Below are 22,186 nucleotides of genomic sequence, written 5' to 3' on the forward strand. Positions count from 1 at the left end.
TCCTTTACTACTTAACTATTTGACACCTAACTATATTAGCAAGTGCACTACTCCATTTAATATCATAATTTTAGTTTCAGTCTTAATATGTTGTCATGCAACTAAACTTATTAAATCACTGGACCACTTGAGCAACTTCCATGAATTGCTTCATAGAATTACTTAAGCAACTTTGATGATTCAAAAGTTCCGCACAGCTAGTCAATCACTCCAGTGAGACTAGGGAGACAATCAGAAGGGTAAAGCCAACTAACTTATGCCCAGCCTGTCCCTGAGCAATGGCAGCCCACTCCAGTGGCACAGATAAAGTATTCCTCCAGGAAACAAGGCAAAATAATCTTGCCTTGGAAATTGTATGATGAACTGTGGTTTTGTGTACTATATTATGTAATAATTCTGCAATATTCACTAAACATTTAATTATTCATTATATTCTCAGGGCCCTCAGGCTTTTTTCAAATAGATTTTTTCCAGGGTTAACAAGACTTCCAGGCAAGTGAAAATATCTTATGTGGAGAAGTCAGAGAACAAAGAGATTTAACTATAGCTGACACATCTCTGCTGAAACTGCTGTCACCACTGCATTTCTCATCTGTGTTTGTGGCTCAGAGGAAGCAGATCAATAAATCCAGCCATTTCGAGCACCTGCTGTCAGATACTGCTCTTCATATGTACTTTTAACAATTCCCTTTAAGCCAAGCCAGCCCAAGGTTTTTTGTCATCTCTTTATTAACAAAGTGTCTCTTGTCCAGACATATTTTTTGATGGTACTTTGGTGATGTGTAATCTCCGTTAGTCTGTGAGCATCCTGTGTGGATACACTTCAGCCCTGTGCTGTAGTGCACGCTGGAATACAGTCCATCACTTTCCGTTTTCGTCATGCATTTGCTTTTATGTCACTTATTGATGTTTCTGCTTATTCATAATATACAGAAAAGTCATGCATTGGGACATCTGGCAGACAATTTCTGTGATATGGAGAAAGATGCAAACACCTACATTAATGAGCTTAATATTAATAAACTAGATTATCAGTAGTGGATATTATTATCTTAGATATATGTCTATATAATTATATGTATTATCTGATATCACCAAAAAAAAAGTCATGGTCTTTACAGATGCCTGGTAAAAGTTAGCTAAACACAAGCTGAAAAGATGCCCATAGTTAGTGAAAAGCTTGAAATACTTTCTGAAATATATCATTCTCTCATTCTAGCTGTTACTGCTTTTGTTTGGCCTGCTTCCAGATGGGAAATAGCTTAGACAAGATCTATCCATTAGACAACATTGACATCTGTCTTGTGGGTAGAAATATGAGAAGGGAAGATAAATGATGTTTCATGCCTGTGCTGAAATATATCAAATTTTAAGGCAAACAAATTCACCCTGTGCCCTTGGATTACATGAAATATTTACAGTGTCTCACTGTCATTTTGCCTGCATGTAGAATCCCTTAACTCTTATTTTCCTACGTCATTCTTTGTATCAAAAATATTAATTACTGGCTAGTTCATTTTATACAGGTTTTATACAGACATATATATATATATATGTCTTCATAAACAGTACATCAGTAGCATTCATATTGTTGGATCTATATTTTAACATCAGCAACATGATAAAGTACATCCATGTACAATGTTTCGAATGTTTAGTAGATATGCAAAAACACACATAGGAAAAAAAATCCCTTTTCCTGCATGCATTTTATTGCTGTGAACAGTGAATGCAGACACTTGCAGGTGCATAGCTGAAGCTATTAGCTCTGTCAGATGTGTTTTGTTGCTGAACTTAATTTGTTTTTCTGGTGTCTTTTAAGTAAAGAATAATGTAAAACTTAGTGTGGCAACTCAGACTTTGCAGCCAGATGCAAGTCTACAAATGCTACCATTTAAGACAAGGTAAGATAGGAATAGAAGTGGAAACATCATTACTCAACTGGACCAATGACCCAGAAGCACAGAGAATCAGAACTACTCAGACAGAAAGGATGAACCTTAGTCTAGAGAAGACACAATTTCTTCACTACAGTATTACAAAGTTTTTTAAATTAGCTTTAAACAAGCTAGCCTCAGAGTTAACAGCAGTCAAGCCACTGGGCTGAATCCGCCTGAGAGCTAACACAGTGGCATGGTGAGCACTTAGAAATAATTGAATGGTCAGAGTTGGAGGGGACCTTAAAGATCATCTAGTTCCAATGCCCCATGGTGCTAATCACTTTATGTTAAAGAGTACAAGTACAAAAGAGGGAACAGTTCTTCTGAAAAAATGTGCTACAGATATACAAGATATACATTAATTTATGTAATAAATACATTTAGCATATGTAAATAAGCATGGACATACTTACAAAACAAATAAAATTAAACACATTATTTGCTTGTTTGGGGGAAGGAGTATTTATCAGATACAGTGTAATGCCCCTAAAGGCATTGCATTCAAGTTGAACTATTTAAATGAAGGTTGAACTATTTAAATTAAGTACTGCATGCTCCTAGCCTGCATGGGAGTTTGTCACACGGGTAGGATTGCTCTCTCAGGTACTGAGATGTCTTAATAAGCAAAGAAAGCCTGTTTTCTTTTAAAATATTCTATTTACTGCCTCAGCTGTTGCAAAATCTTTGTAGTCTAATTGTTCTAGTAAGTGATGTTACCCAAGTTTCTCTAGTCACAAACACTAATGAATTCCAAGGATTTCAGAAAATCTGTATTCAGTTTACACTGTAGTATTTTAATTTCTCTCTTAAGCTGAACTCCTGCCTCCAATTTTTGTATATATTTCTACCCTTTCTAGAGTGCTACCTATATTTAGCTGTTGTCTCATATATGTGCTATGTGTATCACCTTCATGAGAGGCAATGATATTCAAATTTGGTTACAGATAAAATAGATATTTTTATGTTGAGCAAAATTTTTGCATACTTGGGGGTTTTTGCTTTCTTCTGCCTGAAGTTTTTATTCCATTTTTTTTCTAGAACTGAATTTTTCACAGTGAATCCTACAGCCAGTGTACAGCCTGTATATTCCTGGCCCCCAAGTATCTGTAGTTTCTTTCCACCACAGAGTGGAAAATAAATTAACATCAATTAATAAAACAATTGTTTAATAACCTTATCTCATTTATTATGGCATTTCTTATAATTGCTAAACTGTATGTGGTGGTTCAAAGCTGCTAGAAAGCTTTTGTTACAATTCAGCTTTTTTGTTATATGTTTTCTTTGAACTTGCACTGCAATGGGGAAGATGAGGAAAAGGCTCTAGTGATACTTGAAACACATCAAAGGCTTAAGAAACTAAACATGCAAGACAGATGCTTTTGTTAATGGCTGCTGTATCTCATTTCACAATCTTTAGCAGCATATACAGCTTCATGATTTCACACGATCACTGTTTTCCTGCTTATTAATGGAAAAATTTGATAGAGTAAAAAACACTTGTTTCAGTATGAAATTCTGATTTTTTTACAAGAGTTTTAGCTTAAACATGCAACGTTAGGAAAAAAAAAAGCAATAAGTAAATAAAAAATTTGCTAGTATAATCCAAATCTTAAGGTTCTTATTGTAAGGAGAGATCAATAGCATCTTGTTTGACAGTACATGTATTGCAATCTATTGCATTTAACACTATAAAAGGGAATAGTAACTTCCACATTTAGCATCTGTAATATATGGCTAATCATATAGCCAGATAAGCATTAATCTTGGATTAGACATCAATGTTTATAAAAAGTTCTCTTTTTTTGCCAGATGATACCAAATCCAAACCAATTTTTCACTTAAATTATTTCTTAATGAGTTACTCTGACTTCAGCTTCTACAATTTGATCTCTGTGGGGCCTCTACATATTTTACATTAGGCAGTCATCTTCTTTTTTTTTTAATTAGCACAGAAACCTCAGCACAGAAGTAATCCTAGAAGTGACCAGAGTTAACCACTATGACTGTTAGAGCACATCTTTCCTAACATAGGCCCATCTCTAGAGTTCAGTTGTGTAGTTTGAATGCGAGACTGTAGAGGGAAAGGGAGTTTGAGACTCCCCATTCCTGCATGTGGAAGGATGCCCCAGGTATACTTCCCCTTGAACTCCTATATTATTAGCTTCTGTTGAGGATACCTTTTCTTGAAATTAAGTGATAGTTATGGTCAGGATATTAATCAACTAATTAATTTGAAACAAATATGGGCTGATGAGCATTGCCCTCTACTGCAACAATTCTAAGGGTGTGCATAGGTCCTGTTTACAATTATGAGTTCAAGTGGTAGAGAAGCCTCTTACAGCAGAAAGAGCTGGGTTCTGTCCTCACTTCTGCTTTGTAACCACAAATTTGTTACAGTACTTCACACATACTGCTTTCCATTTGTAGACCTCATTGAAAATGCTCATCTGTAAATATTCCCAGCTTTCCTCCTCATTCAGAGTATGATATACCACTGGGATTTCCTTATCTTGTTTAAATTGAAAATGGGCATGGACTAAGACTGTCAGTTTTGGTTTATTCCATTATAGTTAAAGTAGCAGCCTTTAATCATTACCAGCAATATTAGTGCCACAACAGTGTTTACATCTCAAATATGCTTCTAATTTTCCCAGTCAAAGGCAAATTGTTGGTGATATCTTAATGTTTTCTTAGGTAGCTAATGCCAAAATGCAAGGTTATGATCTTGATCTGAATATTTCCCAGATGTGTGGTAAGGTGAAAGGTGGAACAGCTAACAGAACTTGACTTCCTATCTGTGTTAGTCTAAGTTAAGTGAATTCTAAGTCAGGCATAATTAGAGAATGAGACCTCTAGAAACCTTCACCTTCACAACTGTTTGAGATGAAAGCTTAGCGCTTGGGTGAGTGTAACATAATCCACATGTTGGAAGAGAAATCAGAATCAGCTGTCACTGTCTTCTGCATATGTTTTACAGTGCCCCATTAGCCACCTTCTTGTCAAAAGTCAGTGATCTTCTCTGAGCATAATGCTTCTAATTCATTTACAGTGGAATCAGGACCAGATCCTAAATTTGATGCCAGTTTCAACACAGTGCCTTCCACTGGGAGTTCGGTTTGCATATGACAGATCCAGTTTGGAAAGGTATAGTTAATGGAGATGGATTCCAATGATCCTCAGTCACAGGAGTCACTTAACTGTTTTTCAAGACAGCCATATAAGATATAACATAGATAAGAAAAACAAGAAATAGAACAACATGAAAATTTTGAATTTGGCCCGTGGGTTTTTAACCAGAAGACCTTCAAAGGCTTTTTCAACTTGGAGTATTGTCTGAATTGAAAAGGCATCTAGAAATCTCTATTCTGTCCAAGAACACTAGAATTGTCAAGCTAGGAATCAGACACTGATATTCAAATAATTTGAGGTAATTAGGAAAATTTGGTTTTTTAATCATTGTAGTGTCACCAGATAAAACATTGACACAGATCTCAGACAGCAGAGTCCTCTTTCAAGTTTTGCTATTATTTTGCAAGGTCACTGCAGCAAATCAATCAGCCTTCTGAATCAACTGTTTTCTGGTTTCCCAAACTGATCTGACTGGCTCTGATTGCTAATAATCCTGCGATGAGAGTCACACGCTTTCCAGGTGTGGCAATATGTATGCTAATATGTAAAAAATAAGCGGAATGGCATTCAGGGGCATGTCTGTTAACACTTACAGAGGTAATGGCCTGTTTTTAATGTACATGATAAAAATCTTTTTATGAGGGTAGAGTGGGAAGACGTTTTAGAGTGGTCTCATAACAAATCCACCAGTGATTTGCTTTAGCCCCTTGTTACTGAGACATAAGCCAGGTTTCTTGAAGAAATGAAGTAGGCTTCTCCTAATAACTTTCACTTATGCTGGAAATTTTCATTCACATTTATAACAAATAACTCAGAGTTTTCCTGTAAATGAAGATGTAGCTCCAATTAGAAACTAGGCAAGAAATCAGAGATGTTACAAATTTTTGGTTCTGTGCTAAGAAAAATGGTCGATTTTAATCCACCACAGGCTACAGATTTGCAAGAATGTATTTTGTATAGTTTTCCAAGCTATGTATGTTTTGTTAGAGGCAGCACAGAAATCAGGAATTGATGAAGTATCAGCTGCAAATTATATTGCAGTATAATTTGTGACAGTACTGATTGCTGGTTTTATGTGTTACACCTTTAAGAAGAGATAAGACTTCTCCAAAGCCTCTCTAAAACCGGAAATTATTTTTTTTCTATTTCTGAGCATTGAACTTAAAATATTTTTGAGCAAACAATGGTGAAATAGCTAAGAATAGTGACAGCCTGGTCATTTACCCATTTATCTGACAAAGGTAGGATCTGGCATACTTACATCACCCTTTGGAAGTTCACCATCTTCTTGACTGTGTGTAGCTTGCCTTTCTTTAGGAATGTGACCACACTTCCCCCGTTTTTTCCATTAGCACTGGAATTGTTGTTTTTGACATCAGAGATTGATATTTAAAGTCATCAGTTTCATTAGAAGGGATTTCTGAGGTCAGTGAGCACTGAATCTCATCAATTGATATTTTAGCACTGGCACTGGAAGCGTTGAGATACTTAAGGCCACATGCTAGATCCCTTTGCACCAGAACTGTTCCATTTTGATACCAGAGAGCTGAAAAGGTAGTTTACCAACAAGAATTTCATCATCTCTGTCCTGTCAAAGATTTTATGGAGCATTTGCTGTTGCTCACTATGTAAGTGAAACATATGAGACTTGGAAATTAAAACTTATCACAAATGGTTTCAAATTATGTTGTTCTATTTGTTATAACAAAGAAAATATTTGGAATATAATTTTTACCCTGATGCAAAAATTTCGTCCATCTTTCCCTCCAGATTTTTATCTTCTGCTCTCTCTAAAGGCTTTTTTATTTTCATGGGCAGCTGAGAATGTAACTGGTGGGACTGAGTGGGGTCAGGCAGTTCAATTGCTCTGTAGTTGCATGGAAGTGAATTATGATTGAGCAGATGCATGACAATAGATTCAGCAGTGTTGTAGCTGTTGTTTAGTGTGTTAGTTTAAAACCAGCAAGGAGCTCCCAGAGCGTGGTCTTGGCACAAGATTTTAAAACAGCAAAATATGTTAAGTAAATAAATAGACTAAGAAATTAAAGGAAGCCACTGTGATCCTTAGTCACATGTTTCAACTTACTCTTTTTCTATCAAGTTATTTTGTTAGTTTCTGCAAGGGAAGGGGAGGAGATTACAGTGTGGGCTTGAGGAAAAAAGAGACACTGGAAAGTAAAGAATAGAAGAAAAAAGGTAATCCAATAGAGGTGGGCAGAAAAACATGGCCATTAAGAATCAAATTTTCATGCATGGTATCCTCATGCTTTGCCTTGTAGGATATTTGATGTCTGTGAGCCTAATTTGTGAAAGGAGACCCCCAAATTAGTAATTCTTGTAGGAATTGCAGTTTTCATATACTGAATCACAGGTGCTGTAGGATTTACCAAAATTCAAATATATTTTTTATTTTAAGTAGAAGTCCATTCACATTTCAGTCAAACAGGACTAGTACAGTCTTCACTTATTGATTACTTACAGGAATCCATGCCTCATGTATGAACATCACTGACTGCAGTGTTTGATGGTTTCTAATAAAGCAGAAAGGAAATATGGTTAATGTTTGTTTGATCAGATCATAAGCACAAAATAAGCAAATGAAGAACATGAGGATGAGGGACATAAATCTTACAGTTTTGAGGGAAGTATCCAGAGTATATGTAATCTATAAAGACAATTCAATGCGAAACAATTATGGTCTTGAATTTTTTATGAGCATCATGTAAATGATCACACTCCTGCTATTGCCTAGGAATACCACATATCTGAACCATCTTCTGCTGCTGCCTGGGCCTTTTAATGTTTCTTTACACTTCTGGAGCTCCAGTGCACTAATCAGAAATATCATATAGTAGTTTTGACTAGTTCCTTTGTAGCCAAAAATCAGCAGCACACCATGCACACTGTAAGTACATTGAAGTGCAAATAGTGTAAAAAGTACTGCTCTGTAGTTTAGTAAGTCCAACATACTCAGAAATAATGGATTGACTTCCTGTGTGTGAGAACACAGTTTTATGGGCTTGGAAGCATTCTCAAGAGATCATGTGGTACATCCCCTTGTCCCACAGCATATCTATCATCAACTCAGCTGGACACTTTTATCACCTGCTCTTAAAGTCTGCACACACTCCAAAGCATCTTTAATGAATAAAGAGAGTTTTTATCACCCTTATTAAAATCTTATTATTCTTAACATCCTCTCTTACTCTTCTGTGTAGTGGAGCCCGTTATTTCTGTTGTCTCTTGCATGGAATATTCCCTCCTCTTCCCAGAAATTTTTAAGTATTTGAAAGTTACTATTATACTTTTTCCTCCCAATTCTTCTCTTCCTAAGATACACCGGATAACTGTATTTAACTTTCAATTACAAATCTTGTTTTTCTATGCCTATCACTATGCTGGTTGCCCTCCTTATAGACATACTTTGAAACGAGCCTAGAACTTAGATGAGTGCTTCCAAGTGCTGGATTATATTTGCATTTTCAACATGTTTAGGTAAATTAGGAAGCTATTCCCTTTTCATGTTTCTCCCTCAAGGCCACATTATACACCAGTAGCCACTCAGAAACTTTTCTGCAAAACAGTTACCTAGTTCTTCATTCTGTATTTGCATTTCCTCAATACTTCACTCCATTTCTGCAGAAATCATTGGCAACGATTATCTAAATACATTTTTAGCCTGTTTTTCATTCTACTTAAAATAAATTTATATTAAACTAGGGTATTTATGATTATGTAATGTGATTGTGTCAAAAGCCTAACTAATAGCCCTTTTCATGATATGACCTGTTACACTGTTGTAAAATCAGAGTAGATTTAATGGAATTTACTCTTGACAGGTCTTTGTTGACTGCATCTCTGCTTTTCTTCATTTCTCTATATGGGGGGATGTATATGTAAGAATTAAAGGGTGACTCCACTGCTTCAGACTAAAGGACAGTCTACTTTCCTGTCTCTGACGGTAGCAGTAGGAGAAGCCCCAAGAGGAGAACAACCATACAATGCTAACTGCCTGCTATACTTCCCTAGTGTGCATCAGCATGCAACTCAGAGAGTAATGATGGCATTGATTTACTTGTTTTAGGAATATATTTTCAAAATTAATTGCTCTGATTGCTTTTCAGTTCAGGTAAACTGACGTCCTAACAATGAGTGCTGTAATCTAACAAGTGTGAAAAAATAACTTCTTTTGTTTTAAACATTAAATTGTTGTTTTCTGGGAAGTAATTTCATTTAAGATTCAGTACACAATAGCTCCTTTTTAATTTTATCAAAGTTACCTACAGTTTTATAGATTTTTGCTACTGAAGCCATTTCTGTTCCACCCTGTAAAGCCCAGTGTTTTAGTTATTCCTCAAATATTAGTTAATTGTTATTTCAGATCATGTATGTTACTCTTTCCTTTAGTTTTTCCAGTTCTGTTTACCTTTTATGAGACAAGAGACAAGGGTACCATTTGCATTCAAAATGCAATCATGGATGGATTTATACTTTATGACTGTATTTTTCATTTCCTAAACATTCCCTACTCTTCTACAGTAAATTCCTAATTTTTTAGTAACTATTATAAGACCAAGCAGCTGGGCCATAAGCCATTCTGTAACATATTCCATGTTTATAAATCTGTGTTTACCATGTTTATAACCATGTTCATAACCTATATTATTTTTCCTGTGTGCATTACTTTATACAACATTCACCTACACTGAATTTTTTCTGCTATTTTAGTGCCTTATCAACTTGGGTTCTGAGAGTCTTTTCCAATTATTCCCAATTCCTTCAGATTTAGTACCCTGAATAATTTAGTATAATCAGCAGGGTATTTCATGGCATTACTGTAAATCATTAATGAATACACTGAGAACAGAAAATACCAGGACTTCCTTGCTTACTTTCCCGAGAAAAATTATTACTTTTTTTCCCTATTTTTAACTCATAACTTGTTTATTTATTGTCTTCTCTACACCAGCTACACAGCATGTAGAAAAATAGAAAAATTTATGGAACCTGAAATACAATTATTGAGTGGTCATGCACGAGCAATTGTATATAGTTTTACATTTTATGTCTGTGCACAGGCTGTACAAGTAGCATGCTCACCACTGATCTGACATTCTAAGGTGTTTTCTGCATTCACATGTAAAATCCCATTATATGAAAGCTGTTCTTCAGCTGCTCATCTGCAAAGCTGTCTGCAGGTCTACAGTGATAACATATTTCCCAAGATGGAATCCAGTACTTCTGTGTTACACTGCACATGGTAGTTCACACTTAGCTTTATTTGGCATGAACTTTTTCCTACTGGGATCAACTTCCATAAAATTTTCAGTATAATTCACTGCAGGGACCATATATAAGCAAGACCAAGCCAGTCTTGTTTCCTTTGGTTTTTAGCAGTTTGATGCCAGGCCTTGCAAAGCAGCACCTACATGATCTCACCATCAGACTACACAAGGAGCAAACTGCTGGGCTCCCTCACAGTCTTCACAGGATGTCAGACACAGAACAGAAAATCCACAGGTGTGTCTGGCATACGGGTAAATCTCTGTTGGTAATATTCTGAGGAAAATTGAGCCAAGCCCTCTCAGGGACACACCAGACCAACCCTGGAAGGTGTGACTATGATTGTCAGACGGTTTTCCTCAGATGGCCTGGGGGCAGGTTCTCTTTGCAGTGTTAGACAGTGGTGTAAGCACGGGTATCTCTGAACCTGACACAGAAATACGCAGAGAAGATGGGACATTCTTTGCCTGCCCTCTACACATTTCCTGACACTAATTCTGCTGGTATGACAGCACAAATCACACTCAGTGTCAGATGAGTGGTTGATTTGGGTTGGTTGGCTGAGTGAGATTTGTGCTGTTAAATGACAGAATGTTGAGCAGAAAAACTGGAAATAATGTACCAAACCTTGTGGATTGTCTTTTAAGTGTCCTTAGTGCAATTTTGTGAACATTTGTGCTCACACTTACACAGTTCAAGGAAAAGGAACCCCAAAACGTTTCAGAAATCCAGACTAGGGAATCACAGTTTTTATAAAAGGACAAGACATGAGTTGCAAGCACGTGCAATTAGATCACATAATCCTGTGTGCAAAACATGCTTGTTAGCTGCTATCTGAGGATGTCAGCAGGGAAGATGGAAACAATATAGGAGACTTGAAGATAATGAAAGCAGAAGGGTGTGAAGTGATTGTGCTCTTCAGATCAGCCTTTTAAGTTTCTGTGCAAGATTGACGATTTTGTAATCCTGCTTTTTTATGAGGTGTTGAATGAATGCTTAAGAAGACAGCACTTATCAGTCCTCATCAAAGTTTAAAAAGAACTGTTTGTACTAGCAGTCTGAAGATACCAAGTCTAACCAGGTTAGAGACAGTCAAGTATTAAAGATGAAAACACTGTGAAAGACATATATCAGGTGCTTGCACTGTAGCAGGCCACAGTTTACATATGTTTGCTAGAGTAAAAACCTTGTTGTATGCCTTTACTGCATACCTTTGATGAAGGAAATGTACAGTGTACAGACGAGGTAAGACAAAGTATAAATCTAGCATTAAATATTGAGAAGTGGGTCATGTAGTGTTGTAACAAGAAAAATACAGTTATTGAATGGTGACCTTTTGATTGGCTGTCATTTAGAATGAGTTAAGTACATAAAATTATTTATGTCAGAGAAAGCAAAGCAATTAATGGATAAAACAGTAAACTGGTGATCAGAGGTCATCAGGTTCTTTTCAGCTGCTGAACTGCTGGCCTTAATATCTTCTCATATAGTAACAACATGCAAAAAATTTCTCTTTCTTTACTCCAAGGCTGTTGAACAACAATTTTTGTAACAATTGTGTCTTTCAGTAAATATTTTGTCTGAAAAAGTTCAGAAAGTAGGTTTTTTTTTTCAAAGTACCTACAAGGTTATGAGCTCTCAAAATCACCCATCAAATCATATACAACATTGTCCCAAACTATATAAATATAAGTATTAAGGTCAGAGGCCTGGGTTTTATTTTATCATATCCAGGGTGGCTAAGAAAAAAAAATCTGGAGAAAAAAAGCCAGAAGGGACAAAAAACAGATGTGAGGAATTTAATACCTAAAAATTTAAGGAATTTTTAAATACAGTGAAATACTGTTTGCATTGATTTTCTTAATACTGATTACCCATACCATACAGCTGCCCTGTTCTACACTTCTCAGATATTCATTCTGTTCCCAGAGTCTTTATAAAGTTTTCTTGTAAAAGAGATTATAATGATCAAGTAACATTAGGAATATTTGTGGCATTGCAGAAGAAAACTGCTGAAAGTGTTGATGAGTAACTACCACCAAATATAATTATGTAAAAAAGAATGATCATTATAGCTGTCCAGGGGTAATCTTTCATTATAAACATGTGGATCCCATATTTTAAAATACCATGGATTCCTTTTAGCCGTGTGAGGCAAAGACAGACATAAACCATTAGAACCAACAACTAATTGATGTTGTGGATTAGTGTGTTTGGCAACTTTCTGATTTTCAGGGAAAACACTAAAAACATCCTTTTTTTTGCTCAGAGAAACATAGCAGTAACAGAATAGTGCTAGAAACTGTTCTTAGTCATGGTATTTTAAAGAGGAGCCTGTAGAATTTTGTGATTTTTTCCTATTTTATCCCATTATTAGGTCATTATGCACATTGAGATTCAGGAGAAGATACTACCTGCCACAGGCAGTGCAGGGCACACTGCCATGCTTTGTGATAGCTACGCAGGTAGTTATGCTTTTGTCTCCTACCTTCAACAATAAGGTAAGTGTTTCAGATGAGGAAATAGCAGACCGTATTTTTCCAGTCCTGTTTTCTTCCACAAACGGGAGTCGAGATCCAGCATAAGAGCAAATGAGGTCCAAAATGAAACAAAACTGAAGAAAGAGAGCTGTTGTCCCATTTAGCTGTTGTTCTAGCAGCCTTAGCTAGAACAAAAGCCACAGTATGTGTCAGACAGTCTCAGCAGCAGACAACAAACTTGTCATTTGTATAAGGATTATTGATAGACAAATTGCAGAGGACATCTGCAGCACATTCGGTTTCCTGTCCCACAACATCTATACAATGCCTCATAAGAGTTTTTCATCTGTTTGTACATACTCTGACTGCTTTAGCACCCTGGCTCACTTCCATCTGCTCATACTAATTTTTTAGACACTCAGTGTCTAAATACTGTTTGGTGCCATTTAATTGTCATTTGCACCCCATTTGTAAATATAGATATTGTATCTGTTAGCTAATTTCCGCCCATTAGCTCTTTTGTGAATACATTCCACCCAGCTAGGAGCTCCTCCCTTCCCCAGGAGGGGAAGGACAGATTGCAGGTGAGGGAGGGATGCCTCTGTCAGTCACCATGCACTTGGACTGTTTCTTCTGCAGCTTAGCTGTCTGTTATCCCTCCCTAGTCTGTTAGGATGGACATTAAACCTTACCTCTATCCAGTTTCTTCCAGTTAAAGTTATTCACTTTGAATCTTATACAAGTGGTAAAATGCAGGAGGTGAATATAGTAATCATGAATGTGAAAGATAGCTTGGGGTTCCACACAGGTTGAAATAGACAGATCCACACAGCCCTTAGAAAATGTACTGAGATGTACTACTCACTTACAAGCTTTCCATTCTCCTGCATGTTTCTGTGGAGACATGGAAATTTAAGATTTGGCAGAAATCCTGAGTGCCTGGTCCTGTCTACAAAATGGAAACATACATGGACTGCCAAGTTTCGATTAGGAATTGGAATAGGATCCAGGTTTCCTTATAAACACATGAAGTAGTCATTCTGCTCGAGTCAGTACCCATCGGGCCCTAGTTAGAACATTGGTCCAGTCTTGGGCACCTTAGTTCAAAAAAATTAACCAACTGGAAAGAGACCAAAACGAGAGCACTAGAAGGTCTAGAAAATATATAGTACTAAAACTGACTGCAAAAAACTTGAATTGTTTAGTCCTTAGGGTTTTAGGTTGATTTGTTTTCTATTGAGAGTTTTTTCCAAGCCAGATCATTCCAGTGATATTGTTTATAGTGCTGCTCCACAAACAGTTACATTTGAAGGGTTGGTGAACTTCAGCACAGAGGCAGGAAAAAGAAGCCAGGGGAAGGGAGGGCTGAAACTCCTTAAGCCATCTTTGTCAAGAGATCTAATCAGATAACTAAAACCCTGTGTCTAATCATATGTACTATACTGTGATGGTGGTGTTTTGTTTTCCATTTTTTCTCTTGGCATAGGAATCACTACTCTTCCTTGGTTAGTATGAGTCGTCACTTATAGCTTCTCTGTCCCAAAACCAGATCAGATAATGTATTCCTACACTGTCTGTGTCCAATTTAAAAGTTACCAAATCCTGCATTTTTGGGGTCAAGCAGGCTGAGATGCTCAGACATCAACATTTTCCATCAACATTCATGCAGCTGTTTATATGTCTTCCCATCTTGGCTCAAACACAGAGTTCAAGAAATCTGAGCTCTGATGAACAGAACCAGGTACAGTTGGCTCTATGTGTAGCCATCCCATCTCAACAGTGTGAATTAAATCCATCTGAAGGAAGCAAACATGTTTATATTCCCTAGCACTTTGGCTAAATCTGATTACATGCTTGTGTGTTTGTGATGAAAGTGACAGACATGGTGTCCTTGAGGGAACATCTGAACCCATCATAACTGACAGCACAGACTTGTCCTCAAAGTCACTTCCATCATTTCCTTTGCTTCAGTTTAACCCATCTTGCTTTGGAATAGAGGGAGTGGTGGTGTTTAGAACTGTCCTTTGAAGTTGCCTCTCTTCACTGACCAGAGGGGAAAATGTAGGCTAATTGTGATCCTGAAGTAATTGTTTGTTACATGTCAGGATATGTACTAGCTAAATTGATTCCTGATAATTTCGTAGCTAGACTTAAACTCCTCCTTTGCTGACCAATAGCTTTCACTATTGATCACTAAGAGATTCTCTCATCCCAGGTGCTACTCTTCAATTTGCATGATCTACAGAGAAACACTGATTGAGACATCTGGCTCTGCTCTGAAATTAAAGCCATAAAAGCAGTAGAAGATGAAAAGGAAATAGTTACAGACTGTGTGAATCTGAAAATGGGCTCTAATAATTAGTCTTTTATGTGGTTTTTATGCACATCTTATGCTGACACTATGCTGATATAGGAAGGCTCAGAGATTTTGATACATTTCTCAGGCTTATCCAAATATATTAGATGTGGGCATATGAGGTGTTAATAAAGCCACAGAACTGGCTTAACTTCAAATAAACTTTCATTTTTATGACAACGCTTAGGTTATGGTTCAAGTTGGTTATTATTTGAGATTTCTGCCCATAACTGTGGCACTGTAGGTTGTGTGATTTTTATCTTAAGCTCCCTTTCAAAATCAAGCACAAAGTCTGTAAGATTGCCTTTCAGTGGAACTACTTTGGTTTATTGAAAAAGATTTCAAAGGAAAGACTTGCTTGCCATCTTCATTGTTTCCTATGTTTTTTTAATCTATGAATTAATCATCTTCCTTGTTGTGTTATTACTAAATGCAGGTTAATATAGACATATCAGTATTATTTGTAATTTGGGGATATTTTCAACTTGCTTTGCACAGGTGTAATTGGTGAAACAGAGTGGAAACAGAGGCAGTAGCCTCATACACCTTAGCACTTTACTCTTCCATTACTACATCCAAGAAATCTATTTGCTTCAAACCTCTTTTTGCAAGCCACCTACTAAGAACAGCTTTTTGAGCTACCACATCTCCAACATTATGCCTGAACACCAACTTGTTTTAACTCAAGCCAGTGGCAGTCAAAGGCACTCCTTCAGAGAAACTCCCTTTGTAGGGCACATAAGCCAAAGTTCTGAAAAGCCAGTTTAGTCTCACCAAGCCCTGTCCTCAGTTACCTACCAAGAGCTGCAGCTTCCTCCACGGGCCCAGCAGCTACTTGTCACCCTTTAGGAAACCAAAAGGTTTCTCAAGCTCTCAGTCATCATCACATTCTATCCAGCTCTTCATCTACAATGTTTTTGCAAACAGAAGAAAACTCAAAGGAGGGAGGGATTGTTTGTGGATTGCTACGAGATAATCTCTGAAGGGTGTAGGAAGATGGATGGTGGTTCTCTTCTTCGATGTAGGGAGGACTGCAACTAGTGTTGGAGATGTTTTAAATGTGTTTTTAAGAACTCCTTAAGAGAGTTACAAGAACAAATGATACAACTACAGAAAAGTGACCAATGCCTCACACTGCAAAGAAGTTGAACTTGGTCCCAGAATCAAGTGTTTCTTGTTGCAGACTGTGTCTGCATCACTGCACTTCTGCCTTGACAACAGATCTGATATTGATATTCTGTCAATATTTTTTCCTAAAAATTTTTTCCTAAAAATTGCTTGGCATAATTAAATCTAGTTTCTAGGATATTTTTCTTTGTTGGTTTGGTTTGGTATGAGTTTTGCTTCATATTATCAGCATTTTGATAAAACATAGGGCAATTTTAATTAACATTAAATTAATTAACCTAATCAAGGGAATGCAATTTTCACTTGTAGTTTTACAGACCCTCTGTGCAAAGCAAGAAGACAAACAATCAGGTTTCTGTTGCCTTGTAATATGCATAATGATCACTTTTATAAACTATAAAAATACAGTTGATTTAAGGTAAATTCATTTGGGTTCTATTGGGAATATGTATAAGGCCTTTGGGACCTGTAAAAAGAGTACATGCATAGCTACAGGGCACATCACAAGTTGATATTTGAAATCTTTCTAATTATAATGAATTGGAAATGGTTTGGGTATTGAAAGCTATGTTTTTACAGTGGATGTGGTCAATGGGGACTAGTTGTAATTGTTGGGTTTTACAGAGTTATGCTGTAAAATAATAGTGTGCTATCTGGTTTAAAACCATAATAGAGGCCAGAGCATTTTGGTATTTTTAATTAATTTATTTTCATTTCCAAGTTCCTAAGAACCATGAAACCAGAATAAATAACTCCTAAGTCTTTTTCCCCAATAACATTGGGTTTTTTGCACTGCTTATTATCAAGAATAATTACAAGTCAGATTATATCAAGAAAATTATTTACATTACATATCTTCTTGTAGCTAAGTCTTAAGGCATGGAAGTACCTAAGCCCAAGCAATGGTATAAAATCACATACATGAGGTGTGCAAGGAAGCATGTTGAAATGCCTTTTTTGTTACAGTCATAGAGAAAAGAAAAAGCTCCAATGAAAAGTTAACACTGATGGGAATAAAATAGAAATTTTTAAAAAAAGCAAGGGAGGGAGAAAGGCAAAAACACTGCAGTTTTAAGCTTTATACTGTGTGTCTCAATTTCCTTTTTTAATATATTCCTGAAGAATTTAATAACTCTTCAAGAATAATCAAATGAATATTTTCACCCTTACATCAAAGGCATTTTACTTAATTTTATTCAAATTAAATTATTGCAAAGTTCTAGAAAGTTCTTATGCCTTCTTGCAGATTTATGTCAGACGAGTAGATGCTCTCCTGCTGACCTTTGAAATTTGTCTACATCACTGAAACCAATGAAAGATTCCTATTGCCTTCAGAAGATTTCTATCAAATTAGAGATTCTTCTCATGGGAAAATCTGTAAATAGCAGTGAATAATTTGCAATGTAGACAAAATCTAGATTGTAACTGACCTTGTAGCTAGCAGGTAATTCTTGGAGGACTACAGAGAGTAACAAAATAGCAAAGTATCAAATTAGGTCCCTATTACTGAAGGGTTAACAAATCAAGATTAAATGCATTTAAAAGAAAAACATGTATTAAAATATCCAATTCTCCCAAAAGAAATACTGTAGAGGAAAGAGTATGCAAAATTGTCAACGAAAATTATACTTTTTTTTCCAACTTTCAAGTACAGACTCAGTGACAATAAATCCAGGATCATTAGTGATGATATTATCAACCTGATAATAATTTGGAACAATTCTGCTACATTTGCTACAACTAAATAGCCTAACCAGCTGTAATCAAGATAGTTGTTGTGGATATAATGTAAATGTACTAATATTTCTCTTCATGACCTCCACCGGGAATATAATGGAGTGTGAAATTGCAAACAAACTACCAGAAAAAACAGACTATATTTTCATTAATTATAGGAATACTTGTGTTGCTTAAAGTATTTTACTGAAAAGTGGTGATGTCCATCATTCAAGTGCAAGACACTTAAAATGGGTTAATTCTGTACAAGTTTCTTATTTAGGCACTGTTCGCCTTCAGCTCTAGTGAAATAGTTAATTGAAATAGCCTAAATGATGTTATTGTTACAAAGATAGTATGGCAAAATCTAAATCAGTTTAATCTCTTTCAATATGAAAATGTACAATGGCATATGTTATACCAGTATTTTTCTTGCTTCTTTGTGTTTTGGTTTGTTTTGGTTTTTCGTCATGTTGCTGGTATTAGAAATGGATCCAGACACAGTTCAGAATACAATTCTGTAGAAAGACTTGACAGCATTTTTGTCACCAATTTTTGGCATGGAAAATACAAAAACAAACAAACAAACAAACAAAAAAGTGTTACTCATGGTGTTGCAGCAGTGCTTGCATCACATTCTTGCCCTCAAGAAAGCAACTGGCTTTTCTTTGCTGTGAAAATGAGCAGCATTTTAAGAATAATAGAGATTAGAGCCCTGCAAATATGGACTCACTGATCTGCCTCTATCAGCAGCACGTCCCTGGTATATGTAAGCTATCACAGCCTAATCAAGGAGGACAGTTTTACCCCTCCTGTAATTTCTCTGTTGGTACACCCTTAGTGTAGCACACTGAGTTAGTCAGGCTATTGATCCAACTCTTGCTACATAAATTACAGAACAGAAGAAATGCTGGAGCCAGGCATCCTACTCCCAAATCAGTACACTCCTGGGCAGAAAACAGAGATGAAAAGGTGTATCTCCCATTACAGGTGCTTTGAACAATCCAGTATCCCAGAAAGTGTCTGTTTGAAAGGGGGTGAAAATCATACTTATTTACAAACAGAGCAAAATGTTTCTGATATCTGGAAGACAGCGTGGCCATTAGTGTTGGTCTTAGTATTTCCCCCATTGTCAACACACTTGCCAAAAGTGAATTTGTGAGCTCAGTGCAGCCGAGAGATTTAGTTTATCTAAATGTTCTAAAAGCAATAAATTGTTTAACAAGGGTTTTAAAGATTGAGGAAAATCCAATATTCCATTGATATATGCTATTTAATTCGATGCTATGGTTTCAATGTCTCTTCTGATAAATTTTAGTAAAATCTGTGCTAAGAAGGTTGGAATGGTTTCAGTATCTATGGGGTTTAAAATGCAGGGTTAGGAAACACGTGTGTATATTCTTGCAGTGGTTTAAAGAATACTTCTGCTGATTTTTTAGGTCAGTTGGTCCTAAATATTACAAGTTTAGTATTTTTCACGTTTACTGGCTTTTCTATTGTGAGAAAATCCTGTAACAAAGTGACTAAATAGCTCAATTTTTATTTTTTAGGCATATTGGAGATAACATCTGTAGAAATTGGAGTTGTGGCGGTTAAGTCTATTAAGAGCAACTACTATTTAGCCATGAACAAAAAAGGAAAAGTCTACGGCTCTGTAAGTACCCTTTTACATTCCAAATGGATTTCAGGAGTCAGCACAGCTCCCTGTCTTGCCTATTGAAAACACTGCTTGTCTGCGTATTGCTACTAATTAGAGCTGAAATGAGCTGTTCATCAAAATTTCATCCTCTGATAAACCAGGAGCACCCCTCTCCACAAGCTTCCTGTTGTTTGCTAAGCTCATGTCATACCAGCATAGCTGCTGGGATTTATCATGCTTACTGCCTCAGTCACACTGCTTATTAAGGAGATTTCAGTAGAGAGGGACTCACAAAATTTTATCTTTAAGGCTTTTTTCCCCTGTTTTTTCTACAGTGCAATCACACTTAGCAGCAATTCAGGGGTAGGGGAGAGAGGGATAAAGTGTGCCTGAAATCATGGAAACTTGAGCTGATGGAGTAAACACACCAAATCATTAAATTAAAACTTCGAAGAAGATTCTTAGAGTAGTAGGCTTTAAATTGGCTATATTGATTAATGATTAAGATAACATGAATTTAATTATCTGGGCAGAATTCAGATAATTGAACTGAAAGTTGTCCATATATACTTAATTTGTATTTGTGTAAATTTGAGGTTACTGATGCTTTCAGGGGGAAAAAGTTGAAACAATTAAAAAAAAAATACACCAAAACAAAAACAAAAAAACCCAACCAACCAAAACAAAACAAAACAAAACAAAAAAAAACCACACACAAAAAATCCCCAAAGAAGCTATCCAAATATTTTTAATAGAAAGCAATATGAGCAATATGATTTATAAATCTAACAACTAACCTCAAATATATCCTCACACATTCCCATGATTACACAAACCATTAGATTGTTCTGGTATTACATCTGGTTTGGTTTGGTTTGGTTTGGTTTTGCAATGTTGTTCCAGTTCCTGGAAAGGTTATGAGCCATTCTGCAGGTTGCTTAATGTTCACATCATCCATATGCTTTAGAGAAAGGAGGACACATATAGAGACTGAGTTTATTGTTGAGCAATATAGCTAGGACTCCTATTTCTGCTGAAAACCATGAAGTAATGATAATCTCAGGTGAGACCCAAGAGGCCTGTAGTCATTTGGCCACCTTTTTTAAGGAAACATTTCATCAGAGTGTGTCTAGCTCATACAAACTATATAAACTTTCCTCCCTCATCTGCTCTGTGGCTAGTTCACTCCTGGTTCAAGAACATATACTTCTGATTTTCTAAACTCTATGACTGTGTCAAAGAATCACATTAAGGAAAGACCAGAACAAAGAAATGTTTCTTATATTCCCGTAAATGTAGATTTAATTTCTAGATTTATACTGGTCAGAAATACAGAATGATCAGTGTTTATTGAGAAAGAAAACTGTGTACTGATTTACTCAGTACACTCATTGATCATGGGTATGCTTCTGTATGTAGATGAAGGTTTTAGCATAAATCACCACCTTCAATTCACACATCTCAGTTGAGCACTTCAGTCATTTGGGATGGTCCATCCCAAAGTCCAAGATAGGCTTTCTTACCCCAGTTGCTAGCCTTGCCTGGTGTGGTGAGAGTCTGTTTACAGTCTATCCCAACACTATATATGTACAAAAGACATCGAAGCAGCTTTCATGTACCATAGATGGAAATTGCTGCCATAAGATTCAGTAATTCATAGTGTATTAGAAATAGTGTTGACAGGAAGATACGAATGTGGGAAGCCTTTTTTTTAATTCCAGCTGAGATAATTTTTCAATATTCACATAATAAAATCATAGCATAATGATTTATCAAAAACCTATTCCATAATACTTTAGCAATTTCAAGAATGCTTCTGTTATTATTTTTCCCATAATCCCAGGATTTGCAGCTAGCCTCATATTACTACAGTGTGGCAGCTTGCAGATGGATATGAATACCAGAACCAATAAAAATTGTGAAAACACCCCTGAGCACGTGCACAATAGACATTGGTGCAGGCTTATGCTGAAATTTGTTTAAAATGAGCAAAGTGTGTAGCACTCAGACCTCTGCTAGTAAGACTTCTTAAGCACATCACAACATCATCTTTTCTCTGTTATCTAAGAATAGAAGTAAAAGTTGGATTTTAGTACAATTCTGCATCTAGGAAAACAAGCAAAGCTCCTTCTATGTCAATCAAATACTTTTCCATTTGACTGATTTCAATTAAAATGAGAGGGGAAAAAAAAGACTCACTATTAGGTTTCTTTAACAAAATGAGCTTCTTTAAGCCTCTTTAACAAATAGGCAGATAGGAGAAGTTACTGTGGTTTAGAACTGTGATTGATGAGCACCTGCCTTCTTAATACCTTGACGCCAGGAGTGACATATTACAGAAAACAACTGATAAATTATCTATATGATAGCTTTGTGAATGTAGGCAGTGTCTAATAGTAGTCTTATAAACAATCTTGCCTTGATAGTGTCTTGCCCACTGGCCATTGTTCAAATAACTTCCAGTCCTAAAATTAAAGAGCACTTTGGGAGTCAAATTGGATTTGAATGTATGCAA

General features: G+C 36.2%; 1 protein-coding gene across 2 annotated transcripts in view; it reads left to right on the forward strand.

The window, feature by feature from the left end:
• Nucleotides 1–22,186, forward strand: part of FGF10 (fibroblast growth factor 10) — a 58,448-nt gene that overhangs the window by 32,417 nt on the left and 3,845 nt on the right. For both annotated transcript variants that reach the window (XM_088156112.1, XM_014884275.2), the window contains exon 3: nucleotides 19,583–19,686. In XM_088156112.1, coding sequence (XP_088012238.1) covers nucleotides 19,583–19,686 — 104 coding nt within the window. The remainder of the gene's footprint in view (nucleotides 1–19,582; nucleotides 19,687–22,186) is intronic.

The sequence above is a fragment of the Sturnus vulgaris genome, chromosome Z (genome assembly GCF_052056855.1).
Source record: "Sturnus vulgaris isolate bStuVul1 chromosome Z, bStuVul1.hap1, whole genome shotgun sequence".
Taxonomy (NCBI): Eukaryota; Metazoa; Chordata; class Aves; order Passeriformes; family Sturnidae; genus Sturnus; species Sturnus vulgaris.